Source organism: Hyla sarda, chromosome 3 (genome assembly GCF_029499605.1).
Source record: "Hyla sarda isolate aHylSar1 chromosome 3, aHylSar1.hap1, whole genome shotgun sequence".
Classification (NCBI taxonomy): domain Eukaryota; kingdom Metazoa; phylum Chordata; class Amphibia; order Anura; family Hylidae; genus Hyla; species Hyla sarda.
In genome coordinates this window covers 289,705,468-289,730,132 of record NC_079191.1, presented here as the reverse complement: position 1 = coordinate 289,730,132, position 24,665 = coordinate 289,705,468, and the positions used below count along the sequence as shown (strand labels likewise).

General features: G+C 41.4%; 1 protein-coding gene across 5 annotated transcripts in view; it reads left to right on the top strand.

Annotated features, from left to right (window-relative positions):
* Positions 1-24,665, top strand: part of PDE10A (phosphodiesterase 10A) — a 673,197-nt gene that overhangs the window by 334,480 nt on the left and 314,052 nt on the right. The window contains exon 1 of one of the 5 annotated variants that reach the window (XM_056566830.1): positions 617-671. The exons of the other annotated variants lie outside the window; for them this stretch is intronic. Coding sequence (XP_056422805.1) covers positions 617-671 — 55 coding nt within the window. Of the gene's footprint in view, positions 1-616; positions 672-24,665 lie in introns of those variants that run through there. 5 annotated transcript variants of the gene reach the window in all.

Below are 24,665 nucleotides of genomic sequence, written 5' to 3'. Positions count from 1 at the left end.
CGGTGCTGATGTGCCAGCTGTTGGTTGAGCCAGCTATACCTGTGCTGATGTGCCAGCTGTTAAGCTAGCTTTACCTGTGCTGATGTGCATACAGTTCGTTGAGCTAGCTATACCGGTGCTGATGTGACAGCTGTTGGTTGAGCCAGCTATACCGGTGCTGATGTGCCAGCTGTTAAGCTAGCTTTACCTGTGCTGATGTGCATACAGTTCGTTGAGCTAGCTATACCGGTGCTGATGTGCCAGCTGTTGGTTGAGCCAGCTATACCGGTGCCGATGTGCCAGATGTTGGTTGAGCCAGCTATACCGGTGCTGATGTGCCAGCTGTTGAGCTAGCTTTACCTGTGCTGATGTGCATACAGTTCGTTGAGCTAGCTTTACCTGTGCTGATGGGCCAGCTGTTGGTTGAGCTAGCTTTACCTGTGCTGATGGGCCAGCTGTTGGTTGAGCTAGCTTTACCTGTGCTGATGGGCCTGCTGTTGGTTGAGCTAGCTTTACCTGTGCTGATGTGCCAGCTGTTGGTTAAACCAGCTATACCGGTGCTGATGTGCCAGCTGTTGAGCTAGCTTTACCTGTGCTGATGTGCATACAGTTCGTTGAGCTAGCTTTACCGGTGCTGATGTGCCAGCTGTTGGTTGAGCCAGCTATACCAGTGCCGATGTGTCAGCTGCAGGGTGAGCTAGCAATACCAGAAATAATGTGTTAGCTGTTGGGTGAGCTCTTTCCTATTACTGATTGGTGAGCTCGCTTTACTGGTGATCTTGAATTATCGGCAGATAACCATTCGGCCTATTTGATCTGCCCGATATTCTGAATACACTAGATCCTGACCTAATCTTTTATGAAGAATATGGTGTGTGTCGAAGTCTCACTTTGCTCCTATAGTGTATTCCTGCAGACTGCATGGTTGCTCACTCTGTCTAGTGGACCCTCTGTGGTCCTTGATGTCAATCAGGTATCGCCAGGGCTAAGGGGCATTTATTTGATCTTTTGTACCAAGGCTGTATTTATTAACGGTACTATAGGTTGGTATGCATATCATGTTGTTATCCCATGATTTTCTCCTGCATTTGCTGTAGGGTTGTTAACATGCCCAGAATATGGTTGTGCCATATTTTAATCTTTTCACTTTTAGGCTCGGTTTACACTACGAAATTTACGCCTGCAATTCCGCTTTGAAATTTCAGGCAGAAATTCCACTTACTAAAATGTACTGTATTCAAATCCAAATTTTTGAATGAGAAATCCGCTTGAAAATTTCCGCCTGAAGAATGGCGTTGCTCAGGCGGAAATTTTCTAACGGATTTTCCGTTCGCAAATTCCGAAGTGTGAATTTGTGAACGGAATCCCATTCACTATACTGTAGATTTTAGTAAGCAGAAATTCTGCCTGCATTTTCCTAACCCTTAAGTAATTACTCTTAAAGGGGTATTCCAGGCAAAACCTTATATATATATATATATATATATATATATATATATATCTCTCAACTGGCTCCGGAAAGTTAAACAGATTTGTAAATTACATAGTTACATAGTTAGTACGGTCGAAAAAAGACATATGTCCATCAAGTTCAACCAGGGAACTAAGGGGTAGGGGTGTGGCGCGATATTGGGAAAGGGATGGGATTTTATATTTCTTCATAAGCATTAACGTTATTTTGTTTTAGGAATGTATCTAATCCTGTTTTAAAGCTGTTAATTGTTCCTGCTGTGACCAGTTCCTGAGATAGACTGTTCCATAAATTCACAGTCCTCACGGTAAAGAAGGCGTGTTGCCCCTTGAGACTAAACTTTTTCTTCTCCAGACGGAGGGAGTGCCCCCTCGTCCTTTGGGGGGGTTTAACCTGGAACAGTTTTTCTCCATAGTTTTTGTATGGGCCATTAATATACTTATATACATTTATCATATCCCCCCTTAGACGTCTCTTCTCAAGACTAAACAATTGTAACTCCTTTAATCGCTCCTCATAGCTAAGATGTTCCATGCCCCATATTAGTTTAGTCGCGCGTCTCTGCACCCTTTCCAGCTCCACAGTGTCCCTTTTATGGACTGGTGCCCAAAACTGAACAGCATATTCCAGGTGAGGCCGTACCAATGCTTTATAAAGGGGGAGTATTATGTCCCTGTCCCTTGAGTCCATGCCTCTATTTATACATGACAATATCCTGCCGGCTTTGGAAGCAGCAGCCTGACATTGCATGCTATTCTGTAGTCTGTGATCTACAAGTACACCCAGATCCTTCTCTACCAGTGACTCTGCCAGTCTAATCCCCCCTAAGACATACGATGCATGCATGTTATTAGTACCCAGATGCATAACTTTACATTTATCCACATTGAACCTCATTTGCCAAGTGGATGCCCAGACACTTAGTCTATCCAAGTCATCTTGTAACTTATGCACATCCTCTATAGACTGTACCGTGCTACAAAGCTTGGTGTCATCTGCAAAGATAGAAACAGAGCTGTTAATACCATCCTCCATATCATTGATAAATAAATGAAACAACAGCGGGCCCAGTACTGAACCTTGGGGTACACCACTAATAACTGGGGACCAATCAAAGTACGAATCATCAAATTATTAGCTTATTAGCTTCTGAAGTTTTCTGTCTAACTGATCAATGATGATGTCACGCCACGGGAGCTGTGCATGATGGGAGAATATCCCCATAGGAACTGCACAGCTCCCGGGACGTGAGTCATCAGAGAGCAGTTAGACAGAAAACAACAACTCAACTTCAGAAGCTAATAACTATTGGAAGGATTAAGATTTTTTAATAGAAGTATTTTACAAATCTGTTTAACTTTCCGGAGTCAGTTGATATATATAAAAAAAAAAGTTTTGGCCTGGAATACCCCTTTAACTAATAATTGTGCTTGGTACCGGGTGCAGATATGGTGGATACCATGAATTACAGAGTATTTTAGGGTGTTTAGGGAATAAAGCATAAATCACTGCAAAACAAACGGTTCATTTGCTGTCAGAGAACGGAAACCTTCTAGTTGACAATTGTGCAGACTTGATCCTTCTCACAGCTAAATGCATTTTATGATGTTCCCACTGGCTGATATATGCTCCCCACACTGACATAGTGTATATATGACTATGGTAAGACCTTAGATCGCAGGATTGTATGGGATACACACTGACAAGTTTTCATCTCTGAGAAATATTAGATCTGTGGGGTTTTATAGGCTCTAAATCTAAACGTTTCAGTTAATTGACAGAGAACATCTTGAATTCAAATACAAAGTGTATTGAAAGTTGAAGAATGTTTCATTATAGATAGATATCTATCTGCCTAGTTTACATATAATATATGTAAAATACAAATACCGACCAGCCGTAACTTTTTTTTTTTCTTTTTTTTGCCCTAAAAAGCTTTGGGGATGGGGAGAGCACACATACCTTTGTTCACTTTACATAGTAAGGAGTAGACGAATGATGCCCCTTCTAAAGCCCGGCACTTCTTTATTCAGTAAATTAAGATTTCCCAATCAAAGGATATCTAGAGAGAGGGAGGAAGGCGCCTCATGTGCGGGATCAGCAGGTCTTGTTAGTGGGAGAAGGTAATTCCCAAGCCGCTTACCAGAGTTGGTTGTGCGCCCACACACAACAAGGTAAAGCATAGAATGAATATATGTATTGGTCCGCTGCAGCCCTCCTGGGTAGAAATAGAATCAAAGCAGAATGACCGTAAATTCAGGAGTTAGTCCGGCGCAGAGAGGAACCATCAGGGAACCAGATAAAATCAATGGATTTATTAGATGCAACGCGTTTCGCTGCGCATGCGCAGCGCAACGCGTTGCATCTAATAAATCCATTGATTTTATCTGGCTCCCTGATGGTTCCTCTCTGCGCCGGACTAACTCCTGAATTTACGGTCATTCTGTTTTGATTCCAATCAAAGGATATGGTTTAAATCCAGGATGGACTTATTAGAAAATTTTTACTTCCCTCCCCTTCTTCACTACTGTGCTCAGCAAGCTTAAAATAGGTAAAATGGATGCCAAAAACATGGTGAGTAGGGTTAGATTGCAAAGGTTACAACATGTCATCAGTTACATAAGAAATAAAATACAGAATGATAACCATGCACTATAATGCATACATAGAAATCAATATTCTCTGTATAAAACACAAACAGTCGTCTGGAACTGGAATTGAGGCTAGGAAAATAAAAGAACAAAACTTGGTTACGACTGTAAACAACCGCACACGTGCCTTACTTCAAGAGTGCCCTCTCACTACGGGTGGTAACTACGGTACCACAGGTCACTATGGGCCTGGTCACATGACCTCTATCTACCAATTGTAGGTTGGTGGGAAGGGCCAGTGATTCCTAACCATTTGGACACTTGAGTAGGGTCACTGAACGCCTAGGTAATACACAAGGTGCTGTACTCTGATTTTCTCTTTTCTTTTCTATGTAGGTTTTGATTTTCCCTGGCCACTTGCTATAGTTTCCTAGCAAAGCTTTGCTCAGGACCGTAGCAACTCCCTACACCCTTCGATAACACTCTACAGGATAAATTTAAAGGACATCGGGCACAACAGTCTTCCTTAGACTCCATTGTCACCTCTATGCTCTTCACAGTCACTCATGACATTAAAGGGGTAAACCCATGTAAAACCTTTTTTTTTTTTTTTTTTAAATCAACTGATACCAGAAAGTTAAACAGATTTGTAAATGACTTCTATTAAAAAATCTTAATCCTTCCAGTACTTTTAAAGGGCTATATACTACAGAAGAAATGCTTTTCTTTTTGGATTTCTCTGATGTCATGGTATTGCCGCGTGCGTAAAAGTCTGAACTATTAAAATATATTATTAATTATTCCGTACGGTGAATGGCGAAAACTTAAAAAAATAAAAAATTTCCAAAATTGCTGCTCTTTTGTCAAATTTTAGTCCCAAAAAATTTATAAAAAATTAGTAAAAAGTAAAACATAAGCAAAAGTGGTACTGATAAAAACTACAGATCATGGCGCAAAAAATTAGTCCTCATATCGCCCCATATACGGAAAAATTAGAAGGTTATAGGTGGTCAAAATAGGGAAGTTTCAAACATACAAATTTTGTTAAAATGGCTTGAGATTTTTTTTTAAGCGGTACAATTATAGAAAAGCATATAACATGGGTATCATTTTAATCGTATTGACCCACAGAATAAAGAAAACATGTCATTTTTACCGGAAAGTGTACAGCATGAAAACAAAACCTTCCAAAATTTGCTAAATTGCGGTTTTCTTTAAAATTTTCCCACATAAATAATTGTTTGGTTGCGCCGTACATTTTATGGTAAAATAAGTAATGTAATTACAAAGTACAATTGGTGACTCAAAAAACAAGCCCTCATATGGGTCTGTGGATGGAAATATAAGAGAGTTATGATTTTTAGAAGGCGAGGAGGAAAAAATGAAAATGCAAAAATAAAATTGGTCTGGTCCTTAAGGCCAAAATGGGCCTGATCCTTAAGGGGTTAAAGCGGGCGCTTTAAATCAATGAACTGCAGTGGCTTTGCCAGAGACCGCCGCCGCTGCCCGCTTCTCACCCCCTGCCAGTCCTTAGTCCAACCACCGGCGCTGCCTCATTGCCTCCCCCCATCCCCGGTTTTATAATTACCTGTTCCCGGCGTCCGCGTTACTTCTGGCTCCGGCGGCGTCCTGAGCTGTCACTGTGCGCACTGACGGTGACGTCACGTTGAGGACGTCATTCCTCATTGCGCAGCGCACAGGACGCCACAGGAGCCAGAAGTAGCGCGGACCCCGGGAAACAGGTAATTATAAAACCGGGGATGGGGGAGGCAATGGGGCGGCGGTGGCCGGTGCGGTGCAGTGGGGGGGGCGGTTTCGGGGCATTATCGGATTATCGGCAAGGTAATTGCCGATACCGATAACGTCCAAAATCGTGAATATCGGCCGATAATATCAGCCAAACCGATAATCGGTTGATCCCTAATACAGCCCATAAAATTTACTGGAAGGATTAAGATTTTTTTAATAGAAATAATTTACAAATCTGTTTAACTTTCTGGATCCAGTTGATTTAAAAAAAAAAAAAATTACGTTTTCCACGGGAGTACCCCTTTAACTCCTTAACGACACCGGACCTAAATGTACGTCCTGGTGAGCTGATGCTTAACGCACCAGGACGTACATTTATGTCCTATGCATAACCGCGAGCATTTGAGCGATGCTCGGGTCATGCACGGCAGGACCCGGCTGCTGATAGCAGCCAGGGACCCGCCGTTAATGGCGGACATCCACCATCAACCCCTCAGATGCCGTGATCAATACAGACCACCGCATCTGCAGCATTGCGGTCACTAAAATGGATGATCGGATCGCCCGAAGCGCTGCCGTGGCGATCCGATCATCCAGAATGGCAGATGGAGGTCCCCTCACCTGCCTCCGCTGCCTTCCACGGGTCTTCTGCTCTGGTCTGCGATGTCCTATGCATAGCACTGAACAGTATTAGCAATTGAATGAAAGTTTAAAAAAAAAAGTAAAAAAAAAAATGGCAAAACCCCCTCCCCCAATAAAAACGTAAATTGTCCCATTTTCCCTATTTCACCTCAAAAAGTGTAAAAATTATTTATATTTAATATCGCCGCGTGTGTAAATATCCGAACATTAAATTAAATGTTAATGATACTGTAAGGTGAATGTAAAAAAAAGTGCAAGAAAAAGCTGCTTTTTTTTAAAATAACATTTTGTTAAAAAAAAAGTATAAAAAATTTTATTAAAGGGGTACTCCGCTGCCCTGTGTCGGAAGCTCCGCTCGCAGCGTCCGGAAGCTTATTGTGCCAAACACTGTGTGCGGGCTTCCGTGTTCAGGGCCGCCCCTCGTGACATCACGCCCGCCCCCTTCGTGATGTCATGCCGCCCCCTCAGCGAAAGTCTATGGGAAGGGGGCTCGATGACGTCACGAGGGGCGGCCCTGAACACGGAAGCCCGCACACAGCGTTCGGCACAATAAGCTTCCGGACGCTGCAAGCTGAGCTTCCGACACAGGGCAGCGGAGTACCCCTTTAAAAGTTTTATATAAGCAAATAGGTTGTCAATAAAAAGTACAGATCACGCCGCAAAAAAAATGAGCCCTCATACCGCCTCTTATACGGAAAAAGGAAAAAGTTATAGGTCTTCAAAATAGGGGGATTTTAAACGTACTAATTTGGTTAAAAAGTTTGCGATTTATTATATTTTTTAGCGCAACAGTAATTGAAAAGTATGTTATCATGGGTATCATTTTAATCGTATTGACCCAAAGAATAAAAAACACGTCATTTTTATCGTAAATTGTACGGCAGGAAACAAAACCTTCCAAAATTTGCAAAGTTACGGTTTTCTACGGTTTTTTATTACCCCACACAAATAGTATTTTTTTGGTTGCACCATACATTTTATGGTAAAGTGAGTGATGGCATTACAACGGACAACAAAAAACAAGCCCTCATACTAGTCTGTGGATGAAAATATAAAAGAGTAATGATTTTTTTGAAGGCGAGGAGGAGAAAACGAAAACGTAAAAATAAAATTGTCTGAGTCCTTAAAGGGGTATTCCAGGAAAAAACTTTTTTTTTATATATCAACTGGCTCCAAAAAGTTAAACCGATGTGAAAATTACTTCTATTAAAAATTCTTAATCCTTTCAATAATTATCAGCTGCTGAAGTTGAGTTGATCTTTTCTGTCTGGCAACAGTGCTCTCTGCTTACATCTCTGCTTGTCTCGGGAACTGCACAGAGTAGAAGAGGTTTGCTATGGGGATTTGCTTCTAAACTGGGCGGTTCCCGAGACATGTGTCATCAGAGAGATCTTAGACAGAAAAGAACAACTCAACTTCAGAAGCTCATAAGTGCTGAAAGGATTAAGATTTTTTAATAGAAGTAATTTACATATCTGTTTAACTTTCTGGAGCCAGTTGATATATTATTTTTTTTTTTTTCCTGGATAACCCCTTTAACCCCAAGGACCAGCACAAGTAAACCTGTATGCCCCTGAAAGAACAGGCCTGTTTTTTCAATCGGGGATGTCTGTCTTTATTAGAGAATAACTCTGGTAACGTTTTGCCAATCATGATAATTCTGACATTGTTTTTTTGTCACAAGTTGTCCTTTATGTACATAGTAAAAGTAAGCCGATATCATTTGTAGTATTTTTTATTTTTTTTACAATGCAAAAAATCATGAAATTAAAAAAAATAAATGTTTTTGCTATTTTAACACTAATAGGTTGCATATATTTATACTTACTGACCAAATAGTTTATGAAACTTATACTTTCAGATGTCTACTTTATTTTGACAGCATTTTTTTTGTTTTTAATTCACATTTTAAATTAATTAGAAGCCTAACAATTTAACTTGAAATTTTGAAAAGTTGAAAGGTACGTCTTTTTTTTTTTTTTTTATGTGCTATGCAAGGTTTGCAGAAATTTGAAGGTGGTAGACCCATCAAGGTATTCGTTAGGGGGTACAGTGAGTATTTTAACACTATAGTTTTTTGGCAGGAATTATTACAAAAGTCAGTGTTTAAAAATTCGAAAATTAGCATTTTTTTCACAAATGCATCATTTGTGGGACATATTTTTTGTATCTCACTTCTGATATTGCAAGAAATACACCATATATTTTATTAAGCTGCTCGGCCCGTGTTTGGAATTACCCCTGCTTAGGGCATATTTGGTTCCTTGGCGGCGTGATAGGACCCAGAAGGAGAGGAGCGCCATTTGGCTTTCAGGGCATCATTTTAGGCCGAATGGATTATAGGCTGCACTTCATGCCTGCAAAGGGTTTTAGCTGCCAGAACCATACCGCACCCCCACAAGTGACCCCATTTTGGAAACTACACCCCCTAAAGTACTCACTTTTGGTCTAGATGAATACTTTGAATGCTTAGACCATATTTGGTTGCATGGCCACATGTTGGGACCCAAAAGGAGAGGAGCACCATTTGGCTTTCAGGATATCATTATGCAAATCATGGGCTGCACTTCATCTTGAAAAGCATTCTAGCTGTCAGAACAATACCGCACCCCCAGATGTGACCCCATTTTCGAAACTACACCCCCTAAAGTATTCACCTAGGGCAAAAGTGAGTACATTGATCCCTTATTGTGTGGCTAGAATTATTTCAAAGTCAGTGGAAAAAATAGCAATTAGCTTTTTTCCCCCACAAATTCTTTATTTGTGGAACATCATTTTGGTAAGTCGCTTTGAAATGGAGGAAATGCACCCATATTTTATCACCCTGTCCGTCCCGGGCTGGGCAGTACCCCTACTTAGGCCATATCTGGTTGCCTCACCGCCTGGCAGGACCAAGAAGGAGAGGAGCCCGATTTGGCTTTCATGGCATCATTATATGAATAGTCCCCATTCATACTGCATTTCTGCAGTATCGGTGTCCGTTGTCATGTCAAAAAAGGGATCTAATGTATACTGTAGCAGTCTCATTCAGAAATAAATGGAGCTGCTACAGTATACGTCAGCATCACTCTTTTTGACGTGATGCTGACGGATACCTCTAACATTGCAGAAACGCAGTATAGGGGCACAGAGCACATCCGCGGCTTATTTCACACTGCGGATGCCACGCCAGCAGTCACTAGGGGCGAGATCACTGCTGTGGCTGGGTAGCTCCGTGTATCCTCTCATGACTGCCTGTGGGAAATCCGCCACTATGAGGGGACACACAAAGCTACCTAGCCGCAGCAGGAAGCTCATTATTGTGACTGTTGGCGGGTATCCGGAGCATGTAATATGCTGCGGATGTGCGCCGTGTGATCCTACACATTATGCATTTTTATTTTTGATTATATTTATTTAATGTATTTTTATAATTTTTTTACACTTTTTATTTTTTTACATTTAGTGTCTTTACACTTTCTTTTTTACAATTTTATTTATTTTATATATTTTTTGACACTTTTTTTTTTTTTAATGCTTTGGAATACTTAGTATTCCAAAGCATTGCAGTTGTATGCTGTCTGCCAGTTTTACACTAGCAGGCAGCATATCAGGACGTGCCTCAGGCACGTCCTGTCAGGCAATAACCAGGGCAGACCTGGGGGTCCTAGTAAAGACCCCCGGCTGCCCAGGTAAGCAGCAGCACCCCGCGAAAGTTGCGGGGTGCTACAGGAGAGAGACAGAGGGAGCCCCCTCCCTCTGTCAAAACTCCTTACAGCTCGCGGTCACTTGCAACCGCGGCTGTAAGGGTTAAACTGCCGGTACCGAAGTTTTCTTCTGTCCCGGCAGTAACGCAGGTCCCCGCCTGCCAAGGATCACACACAGCACCCCGCGATCGCGCTGCGGGGTGCTGCAGGGAAGACAGAGGGAGCTCGCTCCCTGTCATAACACTTACAGCCAGCGGTCACTTCCGATCAGGGCTGTAAGGGTTAAAATGCCGAGACTGAAGTTTACTTCGGTCCCGGCTGTGTGTTACAGCCGAGTCCCTGCCGCGATCTCGTGGGTGCACTGGGCAGCACCCACGAGAGCCATGGACGAGTATACACGTCCTAATGGCTGAACGTGCATTCAGCCTGGACGTGTATACACGTCCATGGTCCTTAAGGTGTTAAGGCCCAAACGGGCTGCGTCCTTAAGGGGTTAATCTTTCCACAAATAAAGTACACCTGATGAACTTGACCAAATGAGATCACTTTTATCACAATCTCAAAAAACTATCAATGGAAGAAACCCAGCATCAGTTGGACAGCTTATTTCTAGAAGTCTACCTTATTGAAAATATCCATCCAAGACTTCGACCTCTACCATCTTTTAAAAATGATATGGCCTTATGCAATGAATAGGACTCTGCTTTGAATGTGTGCTCTTTGAAACGTTAACATATTTTGATTACCAACCGTAATAGCGTTGTTGATGTCTGTGATAGAAGTGATGCCTTTTTATTCTTGCTTTTTCGAATTTTCAATGTCTTCCTGAATTTGATAAATGGTTTATGAACTATAAAAATAAAATCCACAGGTTATATAAAGACATGGGGGGAGATCTATCAATACCTGTGCAGAGGAAAAGTTGCCCGTAGCAACAAATCATATTGCTTCTTTCATTTTGCAGAGGCCTTATTAAAAATGAAATAAGAAATCTGGTTGCCATGGGCAACTTTTCCTCTGCTCAGGTTTTGATAAATCTCCCTCATTGGCCGTGATTTACTATTGTAAACCTGACCTGTTTTGTCAGGTTGTGCGCCAGAAATTCTGTTTGTGCCAGAATTGAGAAAAAACAAACAAACAAAAAAACCCGAACAACTCTCCATTTTACTGAGAGAACTTGAAAAAGGGGAGTGGTCACCAAAAATAGGTGTGTGTTCTTGACATTTCCGAAGAATCCCAACATATTTACTAAGGTTTCTACAGAAAATGTGGTGGATTTGAGCTGAGAAAAACCCCACAGCTCAGACAGCATGTGTATAAAAAAAACTGTCAGGAAAAAAGGATAGGGGATAAAATGTCTGATCGTGGGGGGGGGGGGGGACTGTTCGGTCTCTGGGCTGGGGCAGCGGCGTGCGTGGAAGCCATATGACCAAGCCCATAGGGACATGTAGTAGTAGCCACCTGTAGTGCTGTGGCGCTCTTGTGATCGCAATTATGTTCGGTCTACCAAGTAAGACACATGTGCTTTTGTTTACATTCGTAACCAAGCATTGTTCTGCATTTTCTTGTAGCATCAGTTCCATTTACTGCTACTGGTCTCTGCTTTATTTGACCGCCTGTTTTAAACAGAGAATCTTGATTTATGTGTCTACACTATAGTTGCCTGATTGTTTTTATGGTAATCATGCTATATATTATTCCTTATGTAATGACAAATGTTGTCACCTTTGCACTATAACCCCACCCACCATTTAATGACACCCATTTCACTTGGCTTTCTGAGCACAGTAGAGTTCATGACAATCTGAGGAAGGAGGACCAAAATCTGTCAGTTTATTGTTTTACTATGTTACAGTAAACAAGTCTGCTTATGATACCCCTTTGATAAAGGTGATAGGTGCATTTTTTTCTAACACGAGTGGAGCGACCATCTAGAGAGGCTCTTATCTGTGTCAGTTAGGGTCGCTAAACGTCAGGATAATACACTAGGCGCTGTCCTCAAGTTGTCTTTTTTTTTTCTTCAATATAGGTTATGCACTTTGTAATACTGAGAAAAGTGTTTTTAATGTTTTAACTTCTTAAGGACGCAGGGCGTACCTGTACGCGTCATACCGGGTTGGTCCTGGCAGCTAATGAAAGCCGGGACACTGGGCTAATAGCGCACAGTACAACGATCTGTGCCGCACGCTATTAACCCTTTGGACGCGGCGTTCAAAGTTAACCGCTGCGTCTAAAATGAAAGTAAAAGCTTTCCGGCAGCTCAGTGGGTCTGATCGGGACCATCGCGATATCCCGAACAGCTAGAATGCGAGCGGAGGTCCCCTTACCTGCCTCCGTCACGTTCGATCAGCGGTTGATTGCTCCAAGCCTCCAAATCCAAGCTTGAGCAATCGACCACCGATAACACTGATCTTTGCTGTGTCGATGCACATCAATGATCTGTGTATGAGATCGGTATGTGCAGTGTAATAGCCACTAGGGGGGCTATAACACAGCAAAAAAAAAGTGGAAAAAAAAAAGTTAATAAAGGTCATTTAACCCCTTCCCTAATAAAAGTTTGAATCGCCCCCCTTTTTCCCATAAAAAAACAACTGTGTAAAGAAAAATAAAATTAACATATGTGGTATCGTCGCGTGCGGAAATGTCCAAACTATAAAAATATATAGTTAAACCGCACAGTCAGTGGCATACGCGCAAAAAAAATTCCAAAGTCCAAAATGGCGTATTTTTTGTCACTTTTTATATTATGAAAAAATGAATAAAAAGCGATCAAAAAGTCTGATCAATATAAAATGGTACCGGCCCGTACGTGGTAAAATGGAAAAGATGACCATTTAAAACTTATAAATTTTCCTGCATGTAGTTATGATTTATTTTTTATTTATTTTTTTAGAAGTAATACAAAATCAAACTTAAGTAGGATATCATTTTAACCGTATGTATCTACAGAATAAAGATAAGATGTCATTTTTACCAAAAATGCACTGCGTAGAAACGGAAGTCCCCAAAAGTTTAAAAATTGCATTTATTCTTCAATTTTGTCGCACAATTAATTTTTTTTTCCACTTCGCCGTGGATATTTTGGTAAAATGACAAATGCAAAGCAGAATTGGTGGCGCAAAAAATAAGCCATAATATAGAATTTTAGGTGAAAAATTTAAACCATCATGATTTTTAAAAGGTGATGAAGAGAAAATGAAAATGGATAAACCCTGCGTCCTTAAGAGGTTAATCAGCAGATGTTGGCAGGACAGTAAATCACCGTTTTTTGTACATACAAAAGTATATGAGCGCTCCCATGTAAAACTGGTGTAAAATTTTCTTTAAAATAACAAAGAAGCAGTTATTTACTTCTGCGAACTTGTGCTGAGCCCCACTTATGGCTTTGGTGTCTTGGTCTTCTTTTAGAAGCAGACATAATGTGCTTTAGTGGTCAACAACCACACACAAGAGTAACTAAAATACCGCTTGAATAAATGCAATATCTTTATTGAATAAATAAAATATAACAACATAAGACCAAAATAAAGCTGGAATGAACAAGGACCTCAAAAACACAGGCCGAGCAACAGTACAGAGACACGGACACTATTGTAATAATCTGGGAACAACTCTGTAGGAGTTGTATACAATGCACCTGCACAATAAGAAATTAGTCCTATGTAGCCACTGGGGACCCCGGCTGGGTGAATAATCCCTCCGGAATAAAGCCTCCCAGTATCAGCTGGATCAAAGTGCAATAGCTACTCACAATAAAAGTGTCAGTGCATAAGGTGCTAATTAGGGCTTACCCATTCTAAAGTGCCGTGCTCCGCTCCCCAACGCCGTTTCGTTTCCTTTTTCAAGGGGCCGCTGCTGCCTTAGTGGTCACGTGCTGTACCTCCGGCATCACCGCCTGGTAATGGGAGCCATGATGCCCAGAGTGCGGTAGTTGACCAGTGAGGTTGATTTAAGTGTATTGGTCACCCAACGTCAGCTCCAAAATGAAGACCGGGTTGCAGACCTTAGCATGAATGGGGGTTCAGCATGGGATTGAGAGGCAAGTATCTGTATAAGGAAAGAATACAGTTTTTGAATAACTCTTCTATAGAGGCTATTTGAAATTATCGGCATAATTGTGTGGCTACTGGCCACTGCATGCAGGCATGGTTTTGCCTACATGCAAAAATTGTGGTTTGGTACGCACCTCTTTTGTCTAAGAGGGTATACTTCCAAGATGAAGGGGAGCCAGAAGTGGAGCATTGGGGAGTGAGAAAATTATTTCCTGTATCTCGGACAAGCCCTTTAAAGGATAGGGGATAAGATGTCTCACCACGGGGGTCCCGCCGCTGGGGACCCCCGCAATCTTGTATTCGCCACCCACCTGTTTGAGCTGCACGCCGCGGTGCCAGCTCACAAACAGCCGGGTGGCAACCACGGGGCCGGAGTATTGTGAAATCACGACTCCGCCCCTGTGTGACCTCACCCACTGCCCCCGCTATGCAAGTGTATGGGAGGGGGCGTGACGGTTGAAGTTGAACGCTGCATCTAAAACGAAAGTAAACTGCTCCCGGATAGATCAGTGGGCTGTTCAGGATCGCCGCGGCGAAATCGCGGCATCCCGAACAGCAGGAGGGTCCCCTACCTTCCTCTATGCTGTCCAATCACCGAATAACTGCTCAGTGCCTGAGATCCAGGTATGAGCAGTCAAGGGGCAGAATCATTGATCAATGGTTTCCTATGAGAAACCATTGATCAATGTAAAAGATCAGGGTGTGCAGTGTTATAGCCCCCTATGGGAGCTATAACATTGCAAAAAAAGTGAATAAAGATCATTTAACCTCTTCCTTAATAAAAGTTTGAATCGCCCCCCTTTTCCCACAAAAAACAAACAAAAAACCTGTGTAAATAAAAACAAAAATTAACATGTGTGATATTGCCGCGTGCGGAAATGTCCGAATTATAAAAATATATTGTTAATTAAACTGCCCCGTCAATGGCGTATGCGCAAAAAAATTCCAAAATAGCGTATTTTTGGTCACTTTTTATATAATGAAAAAAGAAATGAAAAGCGATCAAAAAGTCAGATCAATACAAAAATGGTACCGCAAAAAACTTCAGTTCACGAAAAATGTAGTGCGTAGACACAGAAGTCTTCAATTTTGTCACAAGATTATGTTTTTTCCCCGTTTCGCCGTAGATTTGGATAAAATGACTGATGTCAGAACAAAGCAGAACTGGTGGCGCAAAAAATAAGCCATCATATGGATTTTTAGGTTCAAAATTTCAAGGGTTATGAATTTTAAAAGGTAAGGAGGAAAAAACAAAAGTGCAAAAACGGAAAAACCCTCCGTCCCCAAGGGGTTAAAAAAAAGGGGGGCTATAAACACCTTAATAACATCCCCCTTAGTCTTTATGGCCAAAGTACACAACCTTACATTTATCTATATTAAACTTAATTTGCCATGTCTGTGCCCAAGCCTCCAGGTTCCCCAGATCCATCTGGAATACAATATTATCCTCTTCTGTGGTGGTCACCTTACCCAGTTTTGTATCATCCACAAATATTTCAATTCTCCTCATAGAAGCTGATCAGATTAGGCTGCTTTCACACTACCATTGGATAGCTGGAGAAAAATTTATGCTTGTGATGTCTTTTTCTCTCGCCATCTTCCGGCAGAACAAGGAGAGTCTTAAGGAACGTCCGAGCCCTTAACGTCCGTTTGTAATGGAGCCTTACACATAGTGTGAAAGAAGCCTAAGTCTGACAGAATTGATCCCCAAAAAAACCATGTTGGCGCTGTGTTATTAGGTTATTTTCATGGAGATATCCCAGAATAGCATCTCTCAGGAAAGCCTCAAAATTTTTACTCACAACAGATGTTAAACCTACATCCTAGTTTCCAGGAGGGTCCCATAAGACTTAAAGGGGTATTCCAGGCCAAAACTTTTTTTTTTTTATATATCAACTGGCTCCAGAAAGTTAAACAGATTCGTAAATTACTTCTATTAAAAAATCTTAATCCTTCCAATAGTTATTAGCTTCTGAAGTTGAGTTGCTGTTTTCTGTCTAACTGCTTTCTGATGACTCACGTCCCAGGAGCTGTGCAGCTCCTATGGGGATATTTTCCCATTATGCACAGCTCCCGGGACGTGACATCATCATTGAGCAGTTAGACAGAAAACTTCAGAAGCAAATAACTATTGGAAGGATTAAGATTTTTTTTATAGAAGTAATTTACAAATCTGTTTAACTTTCCGGAGCCAGTTGATATATATATAGATATAGATATAGATATATAAAAAGGTTTTGCCTGGAATACCCCTTTAACCCCTTAAGGACTCAGGGTTTTTCCGTTTTTGCACTTTTGTTTTTTCCTCCTTACCTTTTAAAAATCATAACCCTTTGAATTTTCCACCTAAAAATCCATATTATGGCTTATTTTTTGCGTCACCAATTCTACTTTGTAGTGACATCAGTCATTTTACCCAAAAATTCACGACGAAACGGAAAAAAAAATAATTGTGTGACAAAATCGAAGAAAAACGCCATTTTGTGACTTTTGGGGGCTTCTGTTTCTACGCAGTGCATATTTCGGTAAAAATGACACCTCTTTATTCTGTAGGTCCATACGGTTAAAATGATACGCTACTTATATAGGTTTGATTTTTTTCGTACTTCTGGAAAAATGCTGGAAAATGTATACGTTTAAAAATGTCCTCTTCTGACCCCTATTTTTTATTTTTCCACGTACAGGGCGGTATGAGGACTCATTTTTTGCGCCGTGATCTGAAGTTTTTATCGGTATGATTTTTGTTTTGATCGGACTTTTTGATCACTTTTTATTCATTTTTTAATGGTATAAAAACTTTGGAATTTTTTTGCGCGTACGCCATTGACCGCGCGGTTTAATTAATGATATATTTTAATAGTTCGGACATTTACGCACGCGGCAATACCACATATGTTTATTTTTATTTACACTGTTTAATTTTTTTATGGGAAATGGGGATGATTCAAACTTTTATTAGGGAAGGGGTTAAATGACCTTTATTAACACTTTTTTTTTACATTTTTTTTTTTGCAGTGTTATAGGTCCCATAACACTGCACACATTGATCTCTTATGCTGATCACTGGCGATGTGTGGTATTAGCCGCGGGTCCTGGCCGTTGATGAGCGCTGGGACCGACGCGATGTGATGCGGTTTCGCAGCGCGACCCCGCTTCATATCGCGGGAGCCGGCGCAGGACGTAAATATACTTCCTGCGTCGTTAAAGGGTTAATGTATTTGCCCTCTCCAAATAAGGGACATTCCCAATAGCGGACGCGGACACACCCAATAGGGGACAAAACACTCCGAATAGGGGACAACCAGGCCGGCCCTACCTTGCACACAGTACCACCATCAGGGAGTACAGCCAATACCCCAGCAAGGGGCCCAGGCCCCCGCTGCACCCCCCTGCAGTAGCCCCGGCACAGAAGCAGAAGACCGCTGCACACTGTAGTGCATACAGTACAGTATTCCAATATTTTTTTCACAATAAGGGACATCTCTCAATAGCGGGTACCTTTCATTCCCTGTGAGTGTCCGCTATTGGGAGATTCTACTGTACCACAATGTTACTACAGTAGAGAAGAAGGTATTTAGTTTGCCTTTTACTCATCCTCCTCCACCTTTACACCCAGGTTATTTCTCAGGGTGCCAACATCCTCCGTTTTAAGTTTATTTTTTTTACTTAGGCGAAGAATATTTTTGGGTTCTTTACTTTCAATGGCAATCCTTCTCTCAGCTAAAATTCTTGCTAATTTTATTTCTTGTTTACAGAATTAACCCCTTAAGGACTCAGGGTTTTTCCGTTTTTGCACTTTCGTTTTTTCCTCCTTACCTTTTAAAAATCATAACCCTTTAAATTTTCCACCTAAAAATCCATATTATGGCTTATTTTTTGCGTCGCCAATTCTACTTTGCAGTGACATTAGTCATTTTACCCAAAAATGCACGGCGAAACGGAAAAAAAAATCATTGTGCAACAAAATCGAAAAAAAAAACGCCATTTTGTAACTTTTGGGGGCTTTCGTTTCTACGCAGTGCATATTTCGGTAAAAATTATACCTTATCATTATTCTGTAGGTCCATACGGTTAAAATGATACCCTACTTATATAGGTTTGATTTTGTCGCACTTCTGGAAAAAATCATAACTACATGCAGGAAAATTTATACGTTTAAAAATGTCATCTTCTGACCCCTATAACTTTTTTATTTTTCCACGTACAGGGCGGTATGAGGACTCATTTTTTGCGCCGTGATCTGAAGTTTTTATCGGTATGATTTTTGTTTTGATCGGACTTTTTGATCACTTTTTATTCATTTTTTAATGATATAAAAAGTGACCAAAATACGCTTTTTTGGACTTTGGAATTTTTTTGCGCGTACGCCATTGACCGTACGGCTTAATTAATGATATATTTTTATAGTTCGGACATTTACGCACGCGGCGATACCACATATGTTTATTTTTTATTTTTTTTACACTGTTTTATTTTTTTTATGGGAAAAGGGGGGTGATTCAAACTTTTATTAGGGAAGGGGTTAAATGACCTTTATTAACACTTTTTTTTTACATTTTTTTGCAGTGTTATAGGTCCCATAGGGACCTATAACACTGCACACACTGATCTCTAATGCTGATCACTGGCGTGCATTAACACGCCTGTGATCAGCATTATCGGCGCTTGACTGCTCCTGCCTGGATCTCAGGCACGGAGCAGTCATTCGTCGATCGGACACCGGGGAGGCAGGTAAGAGCCCTCCCGGTGTCCGATCAGCTGTTCGGGACGCCGCGATTTCACCGCGGCGGTCCCGAACAGCCCGACTGAGCAGCCGGGTCACTTTCACTTTCACTTTAGAAGCGGCGGTCAGCTTTGACCGCCGCTTCTAAAGGGTTAATACCGCACATCGCCGCGATCGGCGATGTGTGGTATTAGCCGCGGGTCCCGGCCGTTGATTAGCGCCGGGACCGACGCGATATGATGCGGGATCGCGGCGCGATCCCGCTTCATATCGCGGGAGCCGGCGCAGGACGTAAATATACGTCCTGCGTCGTTAAGGGGTTAATTCTTCTCTGTATGATTTTTAAGGCCTTCCCCTACCTTCTTGTTTTAGTAGTCTAAATGCTTTCCTCTCATCCTTTATCGCATTACTAACAGTTTTGGTTAACCACATTGGTCTTCTTCTATTTCTAACACATTTGTTCCCATAGTGTATTCACAAGATCTATTTAGGATTCTCTTAAAGATCTCCCATTTAGTTTGCATACTTTTATTTCTGAGGACAAAGTCTATGTTACTAAGGTCCTCTCTTAGTTTTAATAGAGAAAATCGATCTTCCTAAAGTTTAATGTGTTTGTAGTTACTAGTAAATATCATTTTATAGGATAAATGAAAACATATTATATTGTAGTCACTATTGCCAAGATGGGTCCAGAGGTGACTCTCTTTTTGTTGGGTCCTGCACTAATTGAAAGGTAATTGTCCTTTATTATTGCCAAAATCCTCTTTCCTTTGTTGGACCTGGAGGTTTCAGTTTCCCAGTCTATATTAGGGTAGTTTAAAGTCCCCTATAATAATTACTTCCTCCTTCTTTGCTGCCCCATCTATGTTAAAGATTAGCCTATTTGAATTGCCTTTCAAATATACATCTTAATGACAATTTGTAACTATGTGTTAAATTAACCCCTAATAATTGGGTCCATCTGGTCCTGCCTACAGATTGTCTCCTGTATCAGCCTGACATGTCGGTAAATGCAGGTGAGACTTCAGCTCACCACAATGTATAGAGTTTATAGAGCTGAAAATGTCAGCTCCCTTTCTCTTTGAGCTGAGCTAAACTGTAGAGTGATGATGATTTCAGTGCATAGTACTGAATATTTCAGGTCTCTTTGCAAACTGCTGGGCAGAGCTGACAAACTGTGTACAGATTAGTGCAAAGAGCTGAGGGGTGTGTGTGCGCAGTCTCAGACAATCACAGCCCATCTCACACTAAACTGCTTTTGGCTGTGTGTAGCAGAGTGAGGGTGGAAATTCTCCTCAGCAGGGCTTTAGATGATGTCTGGGTATGTCCCTTCCCTGTCTGTGAAGCTCAGTGAGAGTGCGCATAAGATACAGTACAATATCAAGGTAGAAAACAAAAAAAATGATAGACAGGGGGGGTTTGTCATGATGGAAGGGTAGAAGTGAACTGGGAGGATTATACAATTTATCAAGCTCATGACAGGTACTCTCTCACAGAAACCACAATTGTTTCACTATGAAAATGGGGAAGAAAAAAAAAAAGGTGGAATCTACGCCATCCCCTAAAAGACATACTAATAGTAGAATTTAGGAGATTATTTTCTCTCTATATCTATTCTGACAAGTACTTTGAGGTTGTGTGAGAATCTTTTCACCTACGTGAGTCGTATAATTTGTCCAATAAAGGAACATCTATCTGCACGTACATCGGTTTATATAAATTATGTAACAGGATTAATAAGTGATGAAAACTTCTGAATTATTTATCAGCTATTTGGAAGTTTTATTACATCCCTGAAATCTCTGATATTATGTGGCCTTAATTATTCTTATTTTTGTTGATCACAGTTGAGGTAATTCTGTCTTGGACATAACCTTCTCAGAATCCTACTTGTAATGTGCTTTGATTATAAAACCACAGAAATGTTACCAGTTCTCATGATAAGGTGGAGAGCAGTTCAAATTCTTTGCAGTGACTCTTTTTTTTAAGTTGTATTCTTTCATTTTGATTTGCTAAATGTATATAGTAAAAAGAAGGCTCACTTTGGACTTGCTGTTAAAGGGAATGTGTCACCATTTTCTTTTTTTTTTTTATAAATAAAATGATTCTATCAAGATAAAGCATGTATTTAGTTTTAGGACAATTGAGTTTTAATGTTATTTCATAATAAAGTTTGTACTGGGGGCTGTCATTACTGTAGCCTCTTTGTGGTGTGTAACTTCACAACACCTACACAGTTGCTTTATGGCAGGCTTGGGGCATAGGAAAGTTAAGACTAAGAGTGTCTCATAGAAAAGCATGGGCTGCTTAGCACACATGTGCATAGCACATGAAATGAAATCAAGTGAAATGAAAGGGGGGAGCCAGCACAATTTTTTTTTTAAGTTCCTGAGGAGCAGTGACCTCCAGACATCTAGTCTGTTCTTGACCCCTCTGACACCAACAAAATGGTGACGGTGGAATTGAAAAAACTTCTCCTTTTGCACATAGACAGAGGAGGAAGGTAGACTGGCGAGGTCTAATTTGCAGCAGCCAGACAAGTTGCTTGCTTTCACCAGATTCCTCATGTTGGCTCCCTCTGCTGGTTAACAGTGGGAGATATGAAAAGTTATTGAATTTTTCATATTTTGCAACAAGTAAAAACATTTTTACAAATATTTCCAAAAATATAGTAAAAAAAAATTGACATTTTCTTTTTAACCTGGAAAAGTCCCATTTGGTGACACATTCCCTTTAAGTGGTTTGTGCATAAGAGGAGTTGAAAACAGGACTTAAAGGGAACCTATCAGCATATTTTACCATAAATAACATGTAGCAACAAGTTAGATATGGTAAAATCTTCTTCCTCACTATCCCCAGGGGATGTTCCTACCTGCCGGGGTGGTGAAGATGTTCAGTTATAAAGTGTCCCACGATGACCTCATAAGTAGTCCCCTGGGCAGGTAGCTATACTAACCTAGTCCTGTATTCCCTGTCTTTAATCATGCCCCCTCAGCGTGATTGACAGCCCGGGCATGGCCTGAGTCATCCCTCTGTTCTGTCTGCTTTGGGAGCAGAGATGTGATGAGGGCGGTCAATCACACTTTGGGGGTGTGATTACAGCCAAAGAAGAAAGGACTGGGTGAGTATAGCTCCCCGTCCAGGGGACCAACTACGGGGACGGCGGGAAACACTTTTTAACTTCATATCCTCACGATGCCAGCAGGTAGAAACGTCTCCCAGGGATGGTGAGGAAGAGGATTTTACCATATATAACGCATTGCTGTTTTATTTATATAGGCAAATTTGCTAACAGGTTCCCTTTAACCTCTTAAGGACACAGTCTGTACCTGTATACCCTGCGCCCGGTCCCGGTGTTTAAAAACGGGGTCACGCCGTGGTCTCGGCTGCTATTGATAGCCAGGACCCTGGGCTAATAGCACGCGGACAGATCGTTGTGCCGCGCGCTATTAACCCTTCAGATGCGGCGATCAAAGTTGATCTCTGCGTCAAATGAAAGTATAAGTTTCCCGGCAGCTCAGTCGGGCAGATCGGGAAAATCACGATGTCACCGATCAGCTCGGACGCGATAGGAGGCCCCCTTACCTTGCTTCATCGCGTCCGATAGGCATATGATTGCTCCAAGCCTGAGCTACATGCTTGAGCAATCAACCCCCTAAGCTATGACTTTGCAGGGATCAGGGTAAAAGATCAGTGTGTGCAGTGTTATAGCCCCCTATGGGAGCCTTTTACCATAAAAAAAAAAAAAAACTGTGTAAATAAAAATAAACCTATGTGGTATCGACGTGTGCGTAAATGCCCGAACTATAAAAATATTTTAGTTAATTCAGTCAATGGCGTACGTGCAAAAAATTCCAAAGTCCTATCTAGCGTATTTTGGTCACTTTTTATATAATAAAAAAATGAATAAAAAGCGACCAAAAAGTCCAATCAATGCAAAAATGGAACCGAAAAAAACTTCAGAACACGGTGCAGTAAATGAGCCCTCTTACCGTCCTGTACGCGGAAAAATTTAAAAGTTATAGTGGTCAGAAATGACAATTTTAAACGTATAAATTTTCCTGCATGTAATTATGATTTCTTTTCAGAAATAAGACAAAATCAAACCTATATAAGTAGGGTATCATTTTAATTGTATGGACCTACAGAATAAAGATAAGTTGTCATTTTTACAAAAAAAAATGCACTGCGTAGAAACGGAAGCCCCCAAAAGTTACAAAATGAAATTTTTTCTTCAATTTTGTCGCACAATGAATTTTTTTTTCTGTTTTGCTGTGGATTTTTTTGTAAAATCACTAATGTCATTGCAAAGTAGAATTGGTGGCGCAAAAAAATAAGCCATCATATGGAATTTTATGTGCAAAATTGAAAGTGTTATGATTTTTACAAGGTGATGAGGAAAAAATGAAAATGCAAAAAACAGAGTCCTTAAGGGGTTAAGTCCCTGTATGTATTAATAACTTTTCTTATCACACTTTTTAGTTACCAAAAATTATGGTGGCAGGATTGGTGTTTTTTTTTTTTTTTTTTTTTTCAATGCAGTGTGCCAAATGTACATGATTCTATAAGGGCCAGGCAACTAGAAGCATGGATAGCTCTCACCGGAGCTTCTGTGCAAAAGATCTTCTTTTGTTGTGGAGTCATCATAAGACGATGCAAAGCAGTTAGCAACATGCTGAGGCTGGATGGCAGAATGGGCGTTTTTATTGGTGTTTTTGACTGAAAAACCTTCGTGGAATTCCAGCCTGTGTGGGTAAGTTAAGGTCTTTAGGAGGGTGTGCAGTGTGTAGTTGTGGGTGTACACTGCGTAAGGTGGTTGGACAGTGTGTAATGGTGCCTAGTAGTTGTCTGTTTTTTCTGCTTAGTTGTGGAACAAGCTGTTTAAAGGTACGTTCACACATGCAGATTTTGCTGCCCATTGACTTCCACGGGTAGCAAAGTCTGCTAGAGCAGATCTCCAGCAGAAAATATAACTGACATTTTTAGTGATATTTTTTGTTCAGTATTATTTAGTACATATGTCTAAATTCATAGGAAAAACACCAGGAAAAAGAACCGTACTGCAATTTAGAAAAATGCCACAAACCAAAATGTTTGCTATATGTTGTGTGAAATTAACCTCTTAAGAACGAGCGCCGTAAATGTACGGCACTGCTAAGTACTTATGGCAACGGCGCAGCTTTCCTGCATCACCGCGTCTCCGGACGCGGTGATCGGAACGGGATGACTGCTGATATCTATCAGCAGCCATCCTGGCATATCGCCCAGGGGGGTCCTGAGACCTCCCCATGTCGGTGATTGCGGCAAATCGCCGGTCAATTCAGACCAGCGATTTGCCACTATTCCGGATCAATCAGGTCTCAGGTGACCCGGAAAAAAGGGTGAATGGGGCTATCTGAGACAGCCCCATTTACCGTTTCCCAGCAGGAGTGAGGTGGCACGGGTGCTGCCTCACGATCACGTGATTGATCGGTCGGAACAGCCAATCAATCACGACCCTGCTGGGCGGGGATCGGGATGTTGATCGTGGCGGCGATCAGGGCCGGCGGAGATCTCCTAGCTTGCTCTGGTCCGGCGGGGGTCCCCTCGTGCGCGGTGGCGGGAACAGGAGCAGCAGGATCGGTTCCGGTGGCAGGATACAGCAGGAGGTGAAGCCTGTTTACCTCCTACTGTTGATTAGCAACAACTCACAGCATGCAAAGCCAAAGGGCATGATGGGAGTTGTAGTTTTGCAACAGCTGGAGTTCCAACTACAACTCCCAGCATGCCCTT